General features: G+C 44.5%; 1 protein-coding gene across 2 annotated transcripts in view; it reads left to right on the forward strand.

The window, feature by feature from the left end:
* The first annotated feature begins 4,187 nt into the window (after positions 1-4,187).
* c12h19orf47 (chromosome 12 C19orf47 homolog) overlaps positions 4,188-12,373 on the forward strand; it is a 93,242-nt gene continuing 85,056 nt past the window's right edge. For both annotated transcript variants that reach the window (XM_072274485.1, XM_072274486.1), the window contains exon 1: positions 4,188-4,250. In XM_072274485.1, coding sequence (XP_072130586.1) covers positions 4,232-4,250 — 19 coding nt within the window. In that variant the 5' untranslated portion in view covers positions 4,188-4,231. The remainder of the gene's footprint in view (positions 4,251-12,373) is intronic.

Consider the following 12,373-nt stretch of genomic DNA (forward strand, 5'->3'; position numbering starts at 1 on the left):
GACAGTAGTCGTTGAGGCAGGACACTGAAGGCTTCGGCATGGGGACGATTACCATAATTACCCATGTCTAGGTAATAATCCATATTTACCCTATGTACAGGTAGTACCATAGTTACATAATAGTAATGCATCCTTCGTTAGGATGCTGTTCATTAACTATAGCTCAGCGTTTAATACCATCATTCCCACAGTCCTGATTGAGAAATTGCAGAACCTGGGCCTCTGTACCCTCCTCTGTAATTGGATCCTTGACTTCCTAACCGGAAGACCACAATCTGTGTGGATTGGTGATAACGTATCTTCTTCACTGCTGATCAACACTGGTGCACCTCAGGGGTGTGTGCTTAGCCCACTGCCCTACTCTCTGTATACACATGACTGTGTGGCTAGGCATAGCTCAAACACCATCTACAAATCAGCTGATGATACAACCATTGTTAGCAGAATCTCAGGTGGTGATGAGAGGGCGTACAGGAGTGAGATATGCCAACTAGTGGAGTGGTACCACAGCAACAACCTGGCACTCAACGTCAGTAAGACGAAAGAGCTGATTGTGGACTTCAGGAAGGGTAAGACGAAGGAACACAAACCAATCCTCATAGAGGGATCGGATGTGGAGAGTGAGCAGCTTCAAGTTCCTGATCTCTGAGGATCTAACCTGGTCCTAGTATATTGATGTAGTCATAAAGAAAGCAAGACAGCTGCTATACTTTATTAGGAGTTTGAAGCGATTTGGCATGTCAACAAATACACTCAAAAACTTCTATAGTTGTACTGTGGAGAGCATTCTGACAGGCTGCATCACTGTCTGGTATGGAGGGGCTACTGCACAGGACCGAAAGGAAGCTGCAGAGGGTTGTAAATCTAGTCAGTTCCATCTTCAGTACTAACCTAAAAAGTACCCAGGACATCTTTAGGGAGTGGTGTCTCAGAAAGGCAACGTCCATTATTAAGGACCTCCAGCACCCAGGACATGCCCTTTTCTCACTGTTACCATCAGGTAGAAGGCACAGAAGCCTGAAGGCACACACTCAGTGATTCAGGAACAACTTCTTCCCCTCTGCCATCTGATTCCTAAATGGACATTGAAGCTTTAGACACTACCTCACTTTTTAAAATAAACAGTTTTTCTGTTTTTGCAAATTTTTAAATAATCTATTTGGTATACGTAATTGATTTACTTGTTTATTTATTATTTTGTTTTATTTTATTTATTATTACTATATTTTTCTCTCTCTGCTAGATTATGTATTGCATTGAACTGCTGCTAAGTTAACAAATTTCACATCACATGCCGGTGATAATAAACCTGTTTCTGATTCTGGGTATTGTCCATTGTTACCCCATTTCTGTGCATTGTCCATAGTTATCCAATATCTGGATAATGTCCATAGTTACCCCATGTTGAGATATTGTGCATATTTAAACCATGTCTAGATATACCCCCATTTCTTGTATTGTCCATAGTTACCCCATGTCTAGGCATGACCAAAGTTACCCTATGTGTAGACAATGTCCATAATTACCCCACATCTATGTACTCTCTATAGTTACCCCATATCTGGATATTGTTCATAGTTACCCCATGTCTAGATATTGTCTGTAGTTACCCCATGTCTAGATATTGTCCCTGTGTGTGGGAGTATTTGCTCACAGGGTGCGTGTGAAGCGTCTAGCGCAGTAGTGTAGTAGTGCTTGTAGTTAGTGCATGCTGCATGCTGTATGCTGCACAGTGCTCTCTGCTTACAGCTATTGCCGCTGGCTGGCCTTCTTAATAGAGGGTGAAAAGAGGAGCCGAGTGTGTAAGCCTCCTCCTGCCAGTACAGAGCCTCTCCACCACCACGACTCCTCCTCGGGGCCACACACGGAAACTGGGTATCTTACAGTCCCAGGCCAAACTACAGGGGATCTCGGAGCAGCAGTGGGCCCCAGAGACGTGGCGTGCAGGCCCACCACTGTGTGGACACGCCCTGGCACCCGCCAACCACTGTCCTGGCTGTGGGCAAATAGCCCCACTGCCTTGTGGTAGGTCTGTTGAAACAAGGCTAAGGGAGCACACCCTGACAGAAAAGCAATGCGCTGGCGGCGTGCAGTAGGTGGACCTTAACATACCAAGGATCTAGCAGCCAAGATGTGGGACCAGTTGTCTTGGGACCACCCTTGCCACCAGGATTTACCTCGTCATGGTGAAGATAGTGCTGCTGGGGATGGCGCACCCCCTGTGGCACTTTAAAATCTTCCTTGCGCAGGTCTCCACCTCTGACCGCGGTGAACAATACCTAGGTATTGACCAGAGTTACCCCATGTCTATGTATTGTCCATAGTTACCCCATGTCTAGCTAATGTCTATAGTTACCCTATGTCTAGATATTGTCTATAGTTACCCCATGTCTAAATATTGTCTGTAGTTACCCCATGTCTAGATATTGTCCAGAATTACCCCATGTCTAGATATTGTCTGTAGTTACCCCACGTCTAGATATTGTCCATGGTTACCCCATTTTATTGGTATTGTCCACACTTAACTCATGTCAGGCTATTGTCAGTAGTAACCCTATGTATATGTATTGTCTATAGATACCGCTTATCTAGATATTGTCCAATATTACCCAGTGTCCAGGTATTGTGTACAGTTCCCCCCATGTCTAGGTAACCCATAGTTACTAACTATGGATGGACAATCATCTGTTTGAACTTCTTCCATCTGGCAGACATTATAAGATTTTCTATGCCCGCACTTCCAGACTGAAAAATAGCTTTTTCCCCAGAGCTATAATTGCTCAAGCATCATCCATAAATTTGTTATATATCTACATTTAATACTGGTTCTATGGCTGTCACGCATCTGAGTTGTGCTTTTGTACTGCTGGACATTGCTTGTACTGGCTGGTTACTTGATTTTATTTATTGTTTATTTATTTTATTTGTTGTTTTATAGCATTGAGTACGAGAGTTGCAAACTCATTTTCGCTGTATTAGTGCATGACAAATTGTACTATGCAATGACAATAAAGATATTTCATTTCATCCTATGGACAATACCTAGACATGGGGTAACTACAGACAATATCTCAACATGGGGTAACTCTGGACAATATCTAAACATGGGGTAACTACAGACAATATCTAGACATGGGGTAACTATGGACAATATCTCAACATGGGGTAACTTTGAACAATACATAGACATGGGGTAACTATGGGCATTATCTAGACATGGGGTAATTGTGAACAATATCTCAACACGGAGTAACTTTGGACAATACACAGGCTTGGGGTAACTATGGACATTATCTAGACATGGGGTAATTGTGAACAATATCTCAACATGGAGTAACTTTGGACAATACACAGGCATGGGGTAACTATGGACAATATCTAGACATGGGGTAATTGTGAACAATATGTACACATGGGGTAACTTTTGGTTATGCCTAGACATGGGGTAACTATGGTAATGTCTAGACATGGGGTAACTATTGAAAATACCTAGACATGGGGTAACTATGGTAATGTCTACTCACAATGTGCTGGAGGAACTCAGCAGCTCAGTCAGCATCAGTTGAAAAGATTAGTCGACGTTTCGGACTGAAACCGTTTGTCCTGACAAAGGGTTTCGGCCCAAAGCGTTGACTAATCTTTTCAACTGATGCTGACTGAGCTGCTGAGTTCCTCTAGCACACTGTGAGTGTTCCTTTGACAACAGCATCTGCAGATTATTTTGTGTTTATGGTAATATCTAGACATGAGGTAATTGTGGACAATATCTACACATGGGGTAACAATGGTAATGCCTAGACATGGGATAACTATGGAGAGTACCTAGACATGGGGTAATTATGGACAATATCTACTGTCCACAACTACCCCTTGCCCAGATATCGTCCATAGTTACTCCTATTGGACACGGCACATCACAATGATGATGACGATCCCAATCCTGACCGTACCCAGGTCTATGCGTCGCCCATTCCAAAGAAATGGAATGGGTATGTAGAGACTTGCTCCAAGTCTTTCATTGCCTGACTCTAGTCTGGGCGATATTCATAGATACCCGCCACCTGTCGGCGTTGCCGCTGGTTAGCCCACCCCGCCCATCTCCAGGCGCGGCCCTCTGATTGGCTGTTTCTGATCTGTCACTGTCTCGTTAGCTCGTCTCCCTAGTAACTGGTTGTAGGTCGTCTTCCTATCGGGCGCCCGGAGATGACGTTGGGCGCGCCGCGGAGCCAACATGGTGTCTGTGACTCTCGGTAAGTGCCGGGTGAACCCGCTCATGGTGTCGGCGGCAGATTGAGATGCGGATCTCGGGTTGGGGCGAGAAGACCGATCTTGGTCCTGGGGAGGGGGGAGAGGCCTCGGAACTCGGCGGCGAATCCAGATACGTCTCCTTGGTTGAGAAATGGGCTCCAGGGCCTGGGGAGGGACGAGCAGCTCCAGAGCTCGGTGGCGGCGAAGTCCAGCCGATCCCTGTCCCGCTCCCAGCCCGGCCCGGACCAGCGGCCTTCCGTCTCCCATAACGCAGGGACTGGAGCACAGAACCCAGGGAGAGTGCCTGCCGACTGGCTGAAGCTGTGCTCGGCTCCAATCCTAACCCCTACCCCTCCCCACCTTTTTTATTCTGGCGGCTTCCCCCTTCCTTTCCAGTCCTGTTAAAGGGTCTCGGCCACGAACGTTGTCTTTTTATTCCTTTCGATTGGTGCTGCCTGACCTACCAAGTTCCTCCAGCATTACGTGTGTGAGTTGCTTTGCATTTACAGCATCTGCAGACCTTCTCGTCTCGAAAGAACTCCTTTTGCTTCCAATCTAATTCGACAGGAAAAGCAGCAGCTGTTTTTTTGTAGGCAGCAAGATGTCACAAACCCCTCGAGGCAATGACCAGCTCGTCTATTTTTGACGTGGCTGGCTGGTTACATTTTCTGGAACAGGACAATCACTTTCAAAAATCTTATAAGATCATTCAGCCCTTAAAAAGACTGGGCATTTTTAAACCAAAATTAATACCATTGCACTAAGAAAATATGAAAGCTCAAAAAAACCCCTAAAATTCATTACTATATACTCGTTTCAACATTAATACTCCTTCCATTACTTCCACTTCAAGCAAGTTATCACTCAAAACCCCTTTGGTGCAGCCTGGGGGAGGCCGAGCCAAGGCCCATCTACCTCCCGTCCTGAAGTAACTTAGCCCAAAATGTCAACTCTCATTCGTTGTCCATAGTTGCTGCCTGATCTCCTGTGTTTCTTGGTGTACTTTGGATTTTCAGTAGAATCCTGCGGCCAGTTGGGTGACAGCTTGCTTGGATTATCTGAGATACAGAATTCAGACACAGGCAATGGGACAAATATTAGAACCTAGAAATCTACAACCCATTACAGGCCCTTCGGCCCACAATGTTGTGCCGACCATGTAACCTACTCTAGAAACTGCCTGGAATTTCCCCAGCGCATAGCCATCTATTTTTCTAAGCTCCATGTACTTATCTAGGAGTATCTTAAAAGACCCTTTTGTATCCGCTTCCACCACTGCCACGAGCAGCGCACTCTGTGTGGAAAAACCTACCCCTGACATCCTCTCGGTACCTATTTCCAAGCACCTTAAAACTGTACCCCCTCGTGTTAGCTCTGGGAAAAAGCCTCTGGCTATATCCACACAATCAATGCCTCTCATCATATTATACACTGTGTTAACATTAAAGCATTGAAGCAAGTGTATAGTAATGAATTTCTTTTTAGGCAAATTCAACTTTTGATTAATTTGCAACCACAGATGGATTGGAAGGGCTGAATGAACTTGTACTTGTATACCTGGTGAATGTTCCCGAAAAGGTTGTGACTGGCTATGCTGATCATTTGCTTTATGAGGGTTTGTGACAGCTGCTGCACCTCATGTCATATGGCCTGGAAGCAAAAGGGGTTCTGTAGTGATAATACACTGGAGAAAGTCTGCAGATGCTGGAAATCCAGAGCAGCTCTCTCAAAATGCTGGAGGAACTCAGCAGGTCAGGCAGCGTCTATGAAAAGCCAACGTTTCAGGCCTAGACCCTTCTTCATGACTGGAAAGGAAGGGGAAAGATGCCAGAATAAAAAGGTGGAGAGAGAAGAAGGACGAGAGCTAGAAGGTGATAGGGGAAGCCAGGTTGGTGGAAAGGTGAAGGGGAGAGTGGACTATAAGAGGAAGGGCATCAGGGGGAGGTGATAGGTAGGTGAGAAGAGGTTAGAGGCCGAAGTGGGGAATAGATGAGGAGGGGAAGGAATTTTTTTTTACTGAGAGGAGAATCTGATACTCGTGCCATGAGGTTGGAGGCTACCCAGATGGAATATAAGATGTTGTTCCACCACCCTGAGAGTGGCCTCATGCCATAAGGTGTGGTCCCAGCTCTTGAAAAGAATGTGAAAGAACTGAACTGGTTTCAGTCAATTGTTTATAACCTTTGACTTTAAAACAATTCACACCCTATAGCGATGTCATTTTATTTTTAAGCTTGTAATTTGAAGTTCAAAGCTGCAGTTACTTGTACATTATACACAGAAGAAGCTACTTTCTTGTATTGAAAGGTATTCATAACCGCTTTGGACACAAAATAATTTTACTTTGAACTTTGAAATTAGTGGACCGACAGCCCAGAGGCCCTGGATATGATCCAGAGATTTAAGTACAAATTCCACCATGCCAGCTGCTCTATTGAAATCCACTTACAGTAATTAAATAACTCTGGAATTAAAAAAAATACTGTAGATGGTGATCTATTTCCCTCTCAGCCACATTTTCCTGTTTTCTCTGTGTCCTTTCATGCTCTTGACTAATCAAGAATCTCTGCCTTAACCATACCCAATAACTTGGTTTCCAGAGCCACCTGTGGCAACAAATTCCCCAGATTCACCACACTCTGGCTAAAGCAGGGATATGGGGAGAAGTCAGGAGGATAGGGTTTGAGAGGGATAACAAATCAGCTATGATGGAATGGTGGAGTAGACTCAGTGGGCTGAATGGCCTTGACCTGCTGGAGGGTCTCAGCCCAAAACATTGACTGTACTCTTCCATGGACACTGCCTGGCCTGCTGAGTTCCTCCAGCATTTTGTGTGCTGTCGTCATCTTAGAAGTTTCTTCTCCCCCAACCCAGGCAGTTAATTGATCAACCTTTCTTGTTAGCCCCCAACCCCCTCTATTCGTCTTTGAAATTCCTCTCCATCTCTGTTTTCAAGCAACGTCTGAGGCTGTGTCCTCTGGTCCTGGACTCCACACTGTAGGAGACATCCTGTCCACATTCACTCTCTTGAAACCCTTCATCATTCTTGGTGAAAGGCCAATGTGAATTAGCAAGCCATTTTTAGTTTTGTCTTATCATTGACGCCAAAATAACCATTAAATTCATTATGGAGCTTGTCTTTGTAATAAGAACATAATATTATCCTGACTTATTCCCCTCCCTCTGTTATCCAGGTACTTGCTCTGTATTTTGGTACCTAGTTGGACCTTTTAAGAATCCATATGGAGTATGGGTGTGCTTTAGATTGTGACCTTCCCACTCCAGAGATCAAAAATGTTCCCAATGTGAGTTTTACACGGTGTTTGTTGATCTGAGGTGCAGTTTTTAATGGGGCAGCACAGTAATGTAGTGGTTAGCACAACACTTTACAGTAGCGGCCCCACCACCACCTGGAAGGAGTTTGCTCGTTCTCCCCATGGCCACGTGGGTTTTCTCCAGATGCTCCAGTTTCCTCCCACCGTTCAAAGACGTACCGGTTGGGAGGTTAATTGGTCATTGTGAATTGCCTTGTGATTAGGCGGGGATTACATCGGTGAATTGCTGGGCGGCACAGATCAAAGGGCTGGAAAAGCCTTTTGCGCGCTGTATCTCAAAATAAAGCAGATGAGCAGTCACTGGATAGTGAGGAGTAAATTTCATGGGTGACTGCAGCTGACTCAATAGTTGTAAAAAAAAATAAATTCCTTTAGATTCCAGCACTAATTTCAGATAAATTATAACTGAAAGGTGGAAAGTTTAATCAGAACATGAGGGGAAACCTCTTCACTGAGAGGGTAGTGAGAGCGTGGATGAGTTGCCAGTGCAAATGGTGCATGCAAAAGTTGAGCTTTTGAACTGCCTGTACAACCTGGCACTTTTGCAGTGTAAACCGAAGTGTTGGAGGAGCAGGCAAGTTGCGGCATGACGTGTCTGGGAACGAGCCGATGTATGCCATTGCTCGAGCGGACTTGGAGGCAATTTGATGCAGCAGAACTGAGGTGGGGCAGGGCCCGGGTCTGTGAGTGAGGAAAGACCCGAGGTTTGATCGATTTAAGTGCCGAGCTGAATTGGAAAGGTCGAGTACGGGCCAAATCGAGGTGGTAGGGCTCAGGTCTGAGAGTAGGGAACAACCCAGGCCAGGGTGTCAGGGCTGGAGGCGAGGGACGGGCTAGTTCAGCTCGTTGCTCCATGAGCTTTGCTTGTCTCTGCGCTGAACTGAGGCTGTGACCTGCAACTGACAGGCTTCTGGATCGCTGCAGTCATCCCTGGCTTTGCAAACATCAGTTCTAAATGCTATTAGCTTATGTTTATTGTTAGCACAATTTGTTTTTTTCTCTCTGCACATTGGGCTTTTGACAGTCTTTTGTTCTGATGGGTTTCTTTGTTTTGAGGCTGCCTTTTGGGAGATGAGCCTCAAGGTTGTATAAATAAATGTACTTTGGCTTTGCTGGGGAATAGATGGTCTTATTTGTTTAATTCATTGGAACAGGATGAGACCATACAGCTCTCAAGCCTGTTCTGAGTTTCAGAGGATGACTTGTGAACTGCTCTTATTTATTTTTATTTGACTCATTTCCCTTGATGTGTTTGGTCTTCCTCTTGCTGTGACAGGAGTGATGGAGAGAGGGAGATCAGAATCAGATTTAATATCACTGGCATATCGAAGTGTTGGGACAGGTACCTTTTGATGAACTTTAGATCAGGGTCTCATTGGAGGCTTTGCTGTAGCTTGCATGGTGTGTAGTGGGAGGCTGACGTTGCAGCAAGAGGTGTGGCGTGGAGGGAGAGTTGATGCTTGTGTGTTGGAAGGGGAGTGGTCTTTGGAGTTCTAACATTTTTCTGTCACTCATTCTGTGGGGTTTTCATCTGTCTCATGGATATTTACGAAGGTAACCATTTCAGGTTGGAAATTGTGTACATTCTCTGATACTAAATGGAGCCATTGAACCATTGGTCTCGGGTTTAATATTGACTTCACTTGTTTGTGGATGATTATTCCAAATTTCTACCATCTCCTGTGCATTGTTGTTCTGGCTTCGCTTCTGTGCGACTAATCTTACATTAATCTACGGATGTGTGGTAATACGTTATTCATATCACAGACCAATCTATGCCCCGTGCCTGCAAACGGTTTTATTTAGTAGTCCACGTTCTCTGTTACTCATATGGTGCTATTTTCATCCCAGCACTTGTCTCTGGGGCCCTGTGACCGCTTGACCTTCAGTGAGTGAACATCTGAGCTGCAGGTCACAGTAGAATTCCAACAGTGACAGAAATTGAAAGACGGGATTTCAAACAGCACATGAAAAGCAAAGGATTAGATCTTAGCACAGGAGATTCTGCAGATGCGGAAATCCAGAATACTGGAGGAACTCAGCAGGTCGGGCAGTGTGCATGGGAATGAACAAGCGGTCAAGCTTCTGGGTCGAGACCAAAGGAGCATTAGATCAGGGGTTCCCAACCTGGGGTCCATGGACCCCTCAGTTAATGGTAGGGTTCTATGGCATAATAAAGGTTGTGAACTCCTGGATTAGATCCATTGTTAAGTTGTAACTTAATCAGAATCGGGTTTAATATCACCAGCATATGTCATGAAAATTGTTGTTATGCGGTGGCAGTACAATGCAATACATAATAATCGTGAGAGAAAAAACTTGTGAATAATAAAAAAAGTACAAAAAATAGGAAATAAAAAAAGTACTGAGGTAGTGTTCATGGGTTCAAAGTCCATTCAGAAATCAGATGGCAGAGGGGAAGGTGCTGTTCCTGAATCGTTGAGTGTTTGCCTTCAGGCTTCTGTACCCTGTTCCTGAAGGTAGCAATGAGAACAAGGCATGTTCTGGGAAATGGAGGTCCTTAATGATGGACACCAATTTTTTGAGGCACCATTCCTTGAAGATGTCTTGGAGGCTAATGCTCATGATGAAGCTGATAGTGTTTACAACTCTCTGCAGTTGACTTTGATGCTGTGCAGTTCATCCCCCCCCCCATACTGGAAGGTGAGGCAGCTAGTTCAAATGCTCTCCATGCTACATATGTAGAAATTTGTGAGCGATTTTGGTGACATCTCCTCAAACTCCTAATGAAATATAGCCACTGTCTTGCTTACTTTATAGCTGCGTCAATATGTTGTATGCAGGTTAGGTCCTCAGAGATGTTGACACCCAGGAGCTTCACTCCCTTCATTAAGATCCCTCTGAGGACTGGTGTGTGTTCCCTCGTCTTACCCTTTCTGAAGTCCATAATCAGTTCTTTCATCTTACTGACGTTGAGGGCAAGGTTGTTGCTGTGACACCACTCAACCAGCTGGTATATCTCGCTCCTGTGTGCCCTCTCGTCATCATCTGAGGTTCTGTGCCAACAATGGTCATCAATGAACACATCTAAGATCAGCATTTGCAGTTAGGGATACATTTTATGCCCTCTTGAAATAGCTACAATTGCAACAAAAAGTTTGTGAACCCTTTGTAATTACCTGGTTGTCTGCATTGATTACTCATAAATTGCCTGATCTTAATCTAAGTCACAATAGTAGACAAACACAATCTGCCTAAACTAATAACACACAAATATTGTACTCTTCATGTCTTTATTGAACACATTGTTTAATCATTCACAGTCTAGTGTGGAAGAAGTATGTGAACACTTGTATTTAATAACTGGTAGAACTTTCTTTGGCAGCAGTAATCTCCACCAAACGGTGCCTGTAGCTACTGATCAGACTTTCACAATGGCGAGAAAGAATTTTAGATCATTCCTCCACATGAACTGTTTCAGTGTATCAATATTTCTGGGGTACCTTGCAAAAACAGCCCTCTTTAGGTCGTGCCACAGCATCTCAATTGGGTTAAGGTCTGGACACTGACTTGGCCATTCCAAACACGAATTTTCTTCTTTTTAAACCATTATTGCTGATTTACTTTTGTGTTTCGGATCATTGTTTTGTTGCATCATCCAACTTCTATTTAGCTTCAGATGATGGACTGCTACCCTGACATTCTCCTGTAAAATATCTTGATCCAATTTTAAATTCATTGTCCCCAAGCTGTCTAGACCCTGAGGCAGCAAAGCAGCTCCAAACCATGATGCTCCTTCCTCCATGCTTTACAGTTGGGATGAGGTTTTGCTGTTGATGTGTACTGCCCTTTTTCCTTATGGTGCACATAAAGGGATCTTTCTTGAGAAGAGAGCAGGCTCTGTCAGTTACCTGACTTCGTGCGTCTTTCTTAAAGGGCAGGGCACCTCTACAACCCACACCTTCAGTCTCACCTCATTGATGGAAACACCGGGCTCCAAATAGCTTTTGTAGGAGGCATCACCCCAGAGGTTTGCGTACTTTTTTTGAACCCAGACCGTGATTATTTAAATGGTATACTCAGTATTGATGAGAAGAAGCACAATTATTTGTGTGTCATTATTTTAGGCAGATTGCATTTGCCTATTTTCGTGGCTTAGATGAAGATCATTCTACAAATTATGTGTAATTAATGCAGAAAACCAGATTATTGCAAAGGGTTCACAAACTTTCTTGCAACTGTATGTCACATTGTCTTAACTGATTGATTTTAACTTTCTGATTCCCATATCTTTCATTCCCCAAAAGTCTAGAGCTCTTTTCACCCCTGAATGCATTTAATTATTTAATCGGTCTGGTTCCCCTGCCTTCAGCGGTAAAGAATTCCAAAGATTCATCATCCTCTGAGAGAAGTTCTCCTTCCTTGTCTTGGTTTTAAGTGAGTGATGTGCTGTGCTAAGAGTACCCCCTCCCATTCTAAATGATGGATACATCATGTGCACACCCGCTCATTAATTAACACCAGCTACAGGAGGTGCTGCATTTGAAAGGCAGCATCTGTTGTCAAGGATCCCACTGCTTGTGTCATGCCCGCTTCTTATGGCTGGGGGCACACAAGTCTGAAGACCCACACAACCAGGTACAGGAACAACTGCTTTCCTACAAACATCAAAGTCTATTTTTATTTTATCTTATTTATTGAGGTACAGCATGGAATAGGCCCCTCCTGCCCCTGGGGCTACACTGCCCAGCAATCCCCCCAATTTTCAATGACCAACAGGCACACTTAAGACTGTGGGAGGAAGCTGGAGCACCCGGGGGACAGAGTAG

Source organism: Mobula birostris, chromosome 12, assembly GCF_030028105.1.
Source record: "Mobula birostris isolate sMobBir1 chromosome 12, sMobBir1.hap1, whole genome shotgun sequence".
NCBI lineage: Eukaryota > Metazoa > Chordata > Chondrichthyes > Myliobatiformes > Myliobatidae > Mobula > Mobula birostris.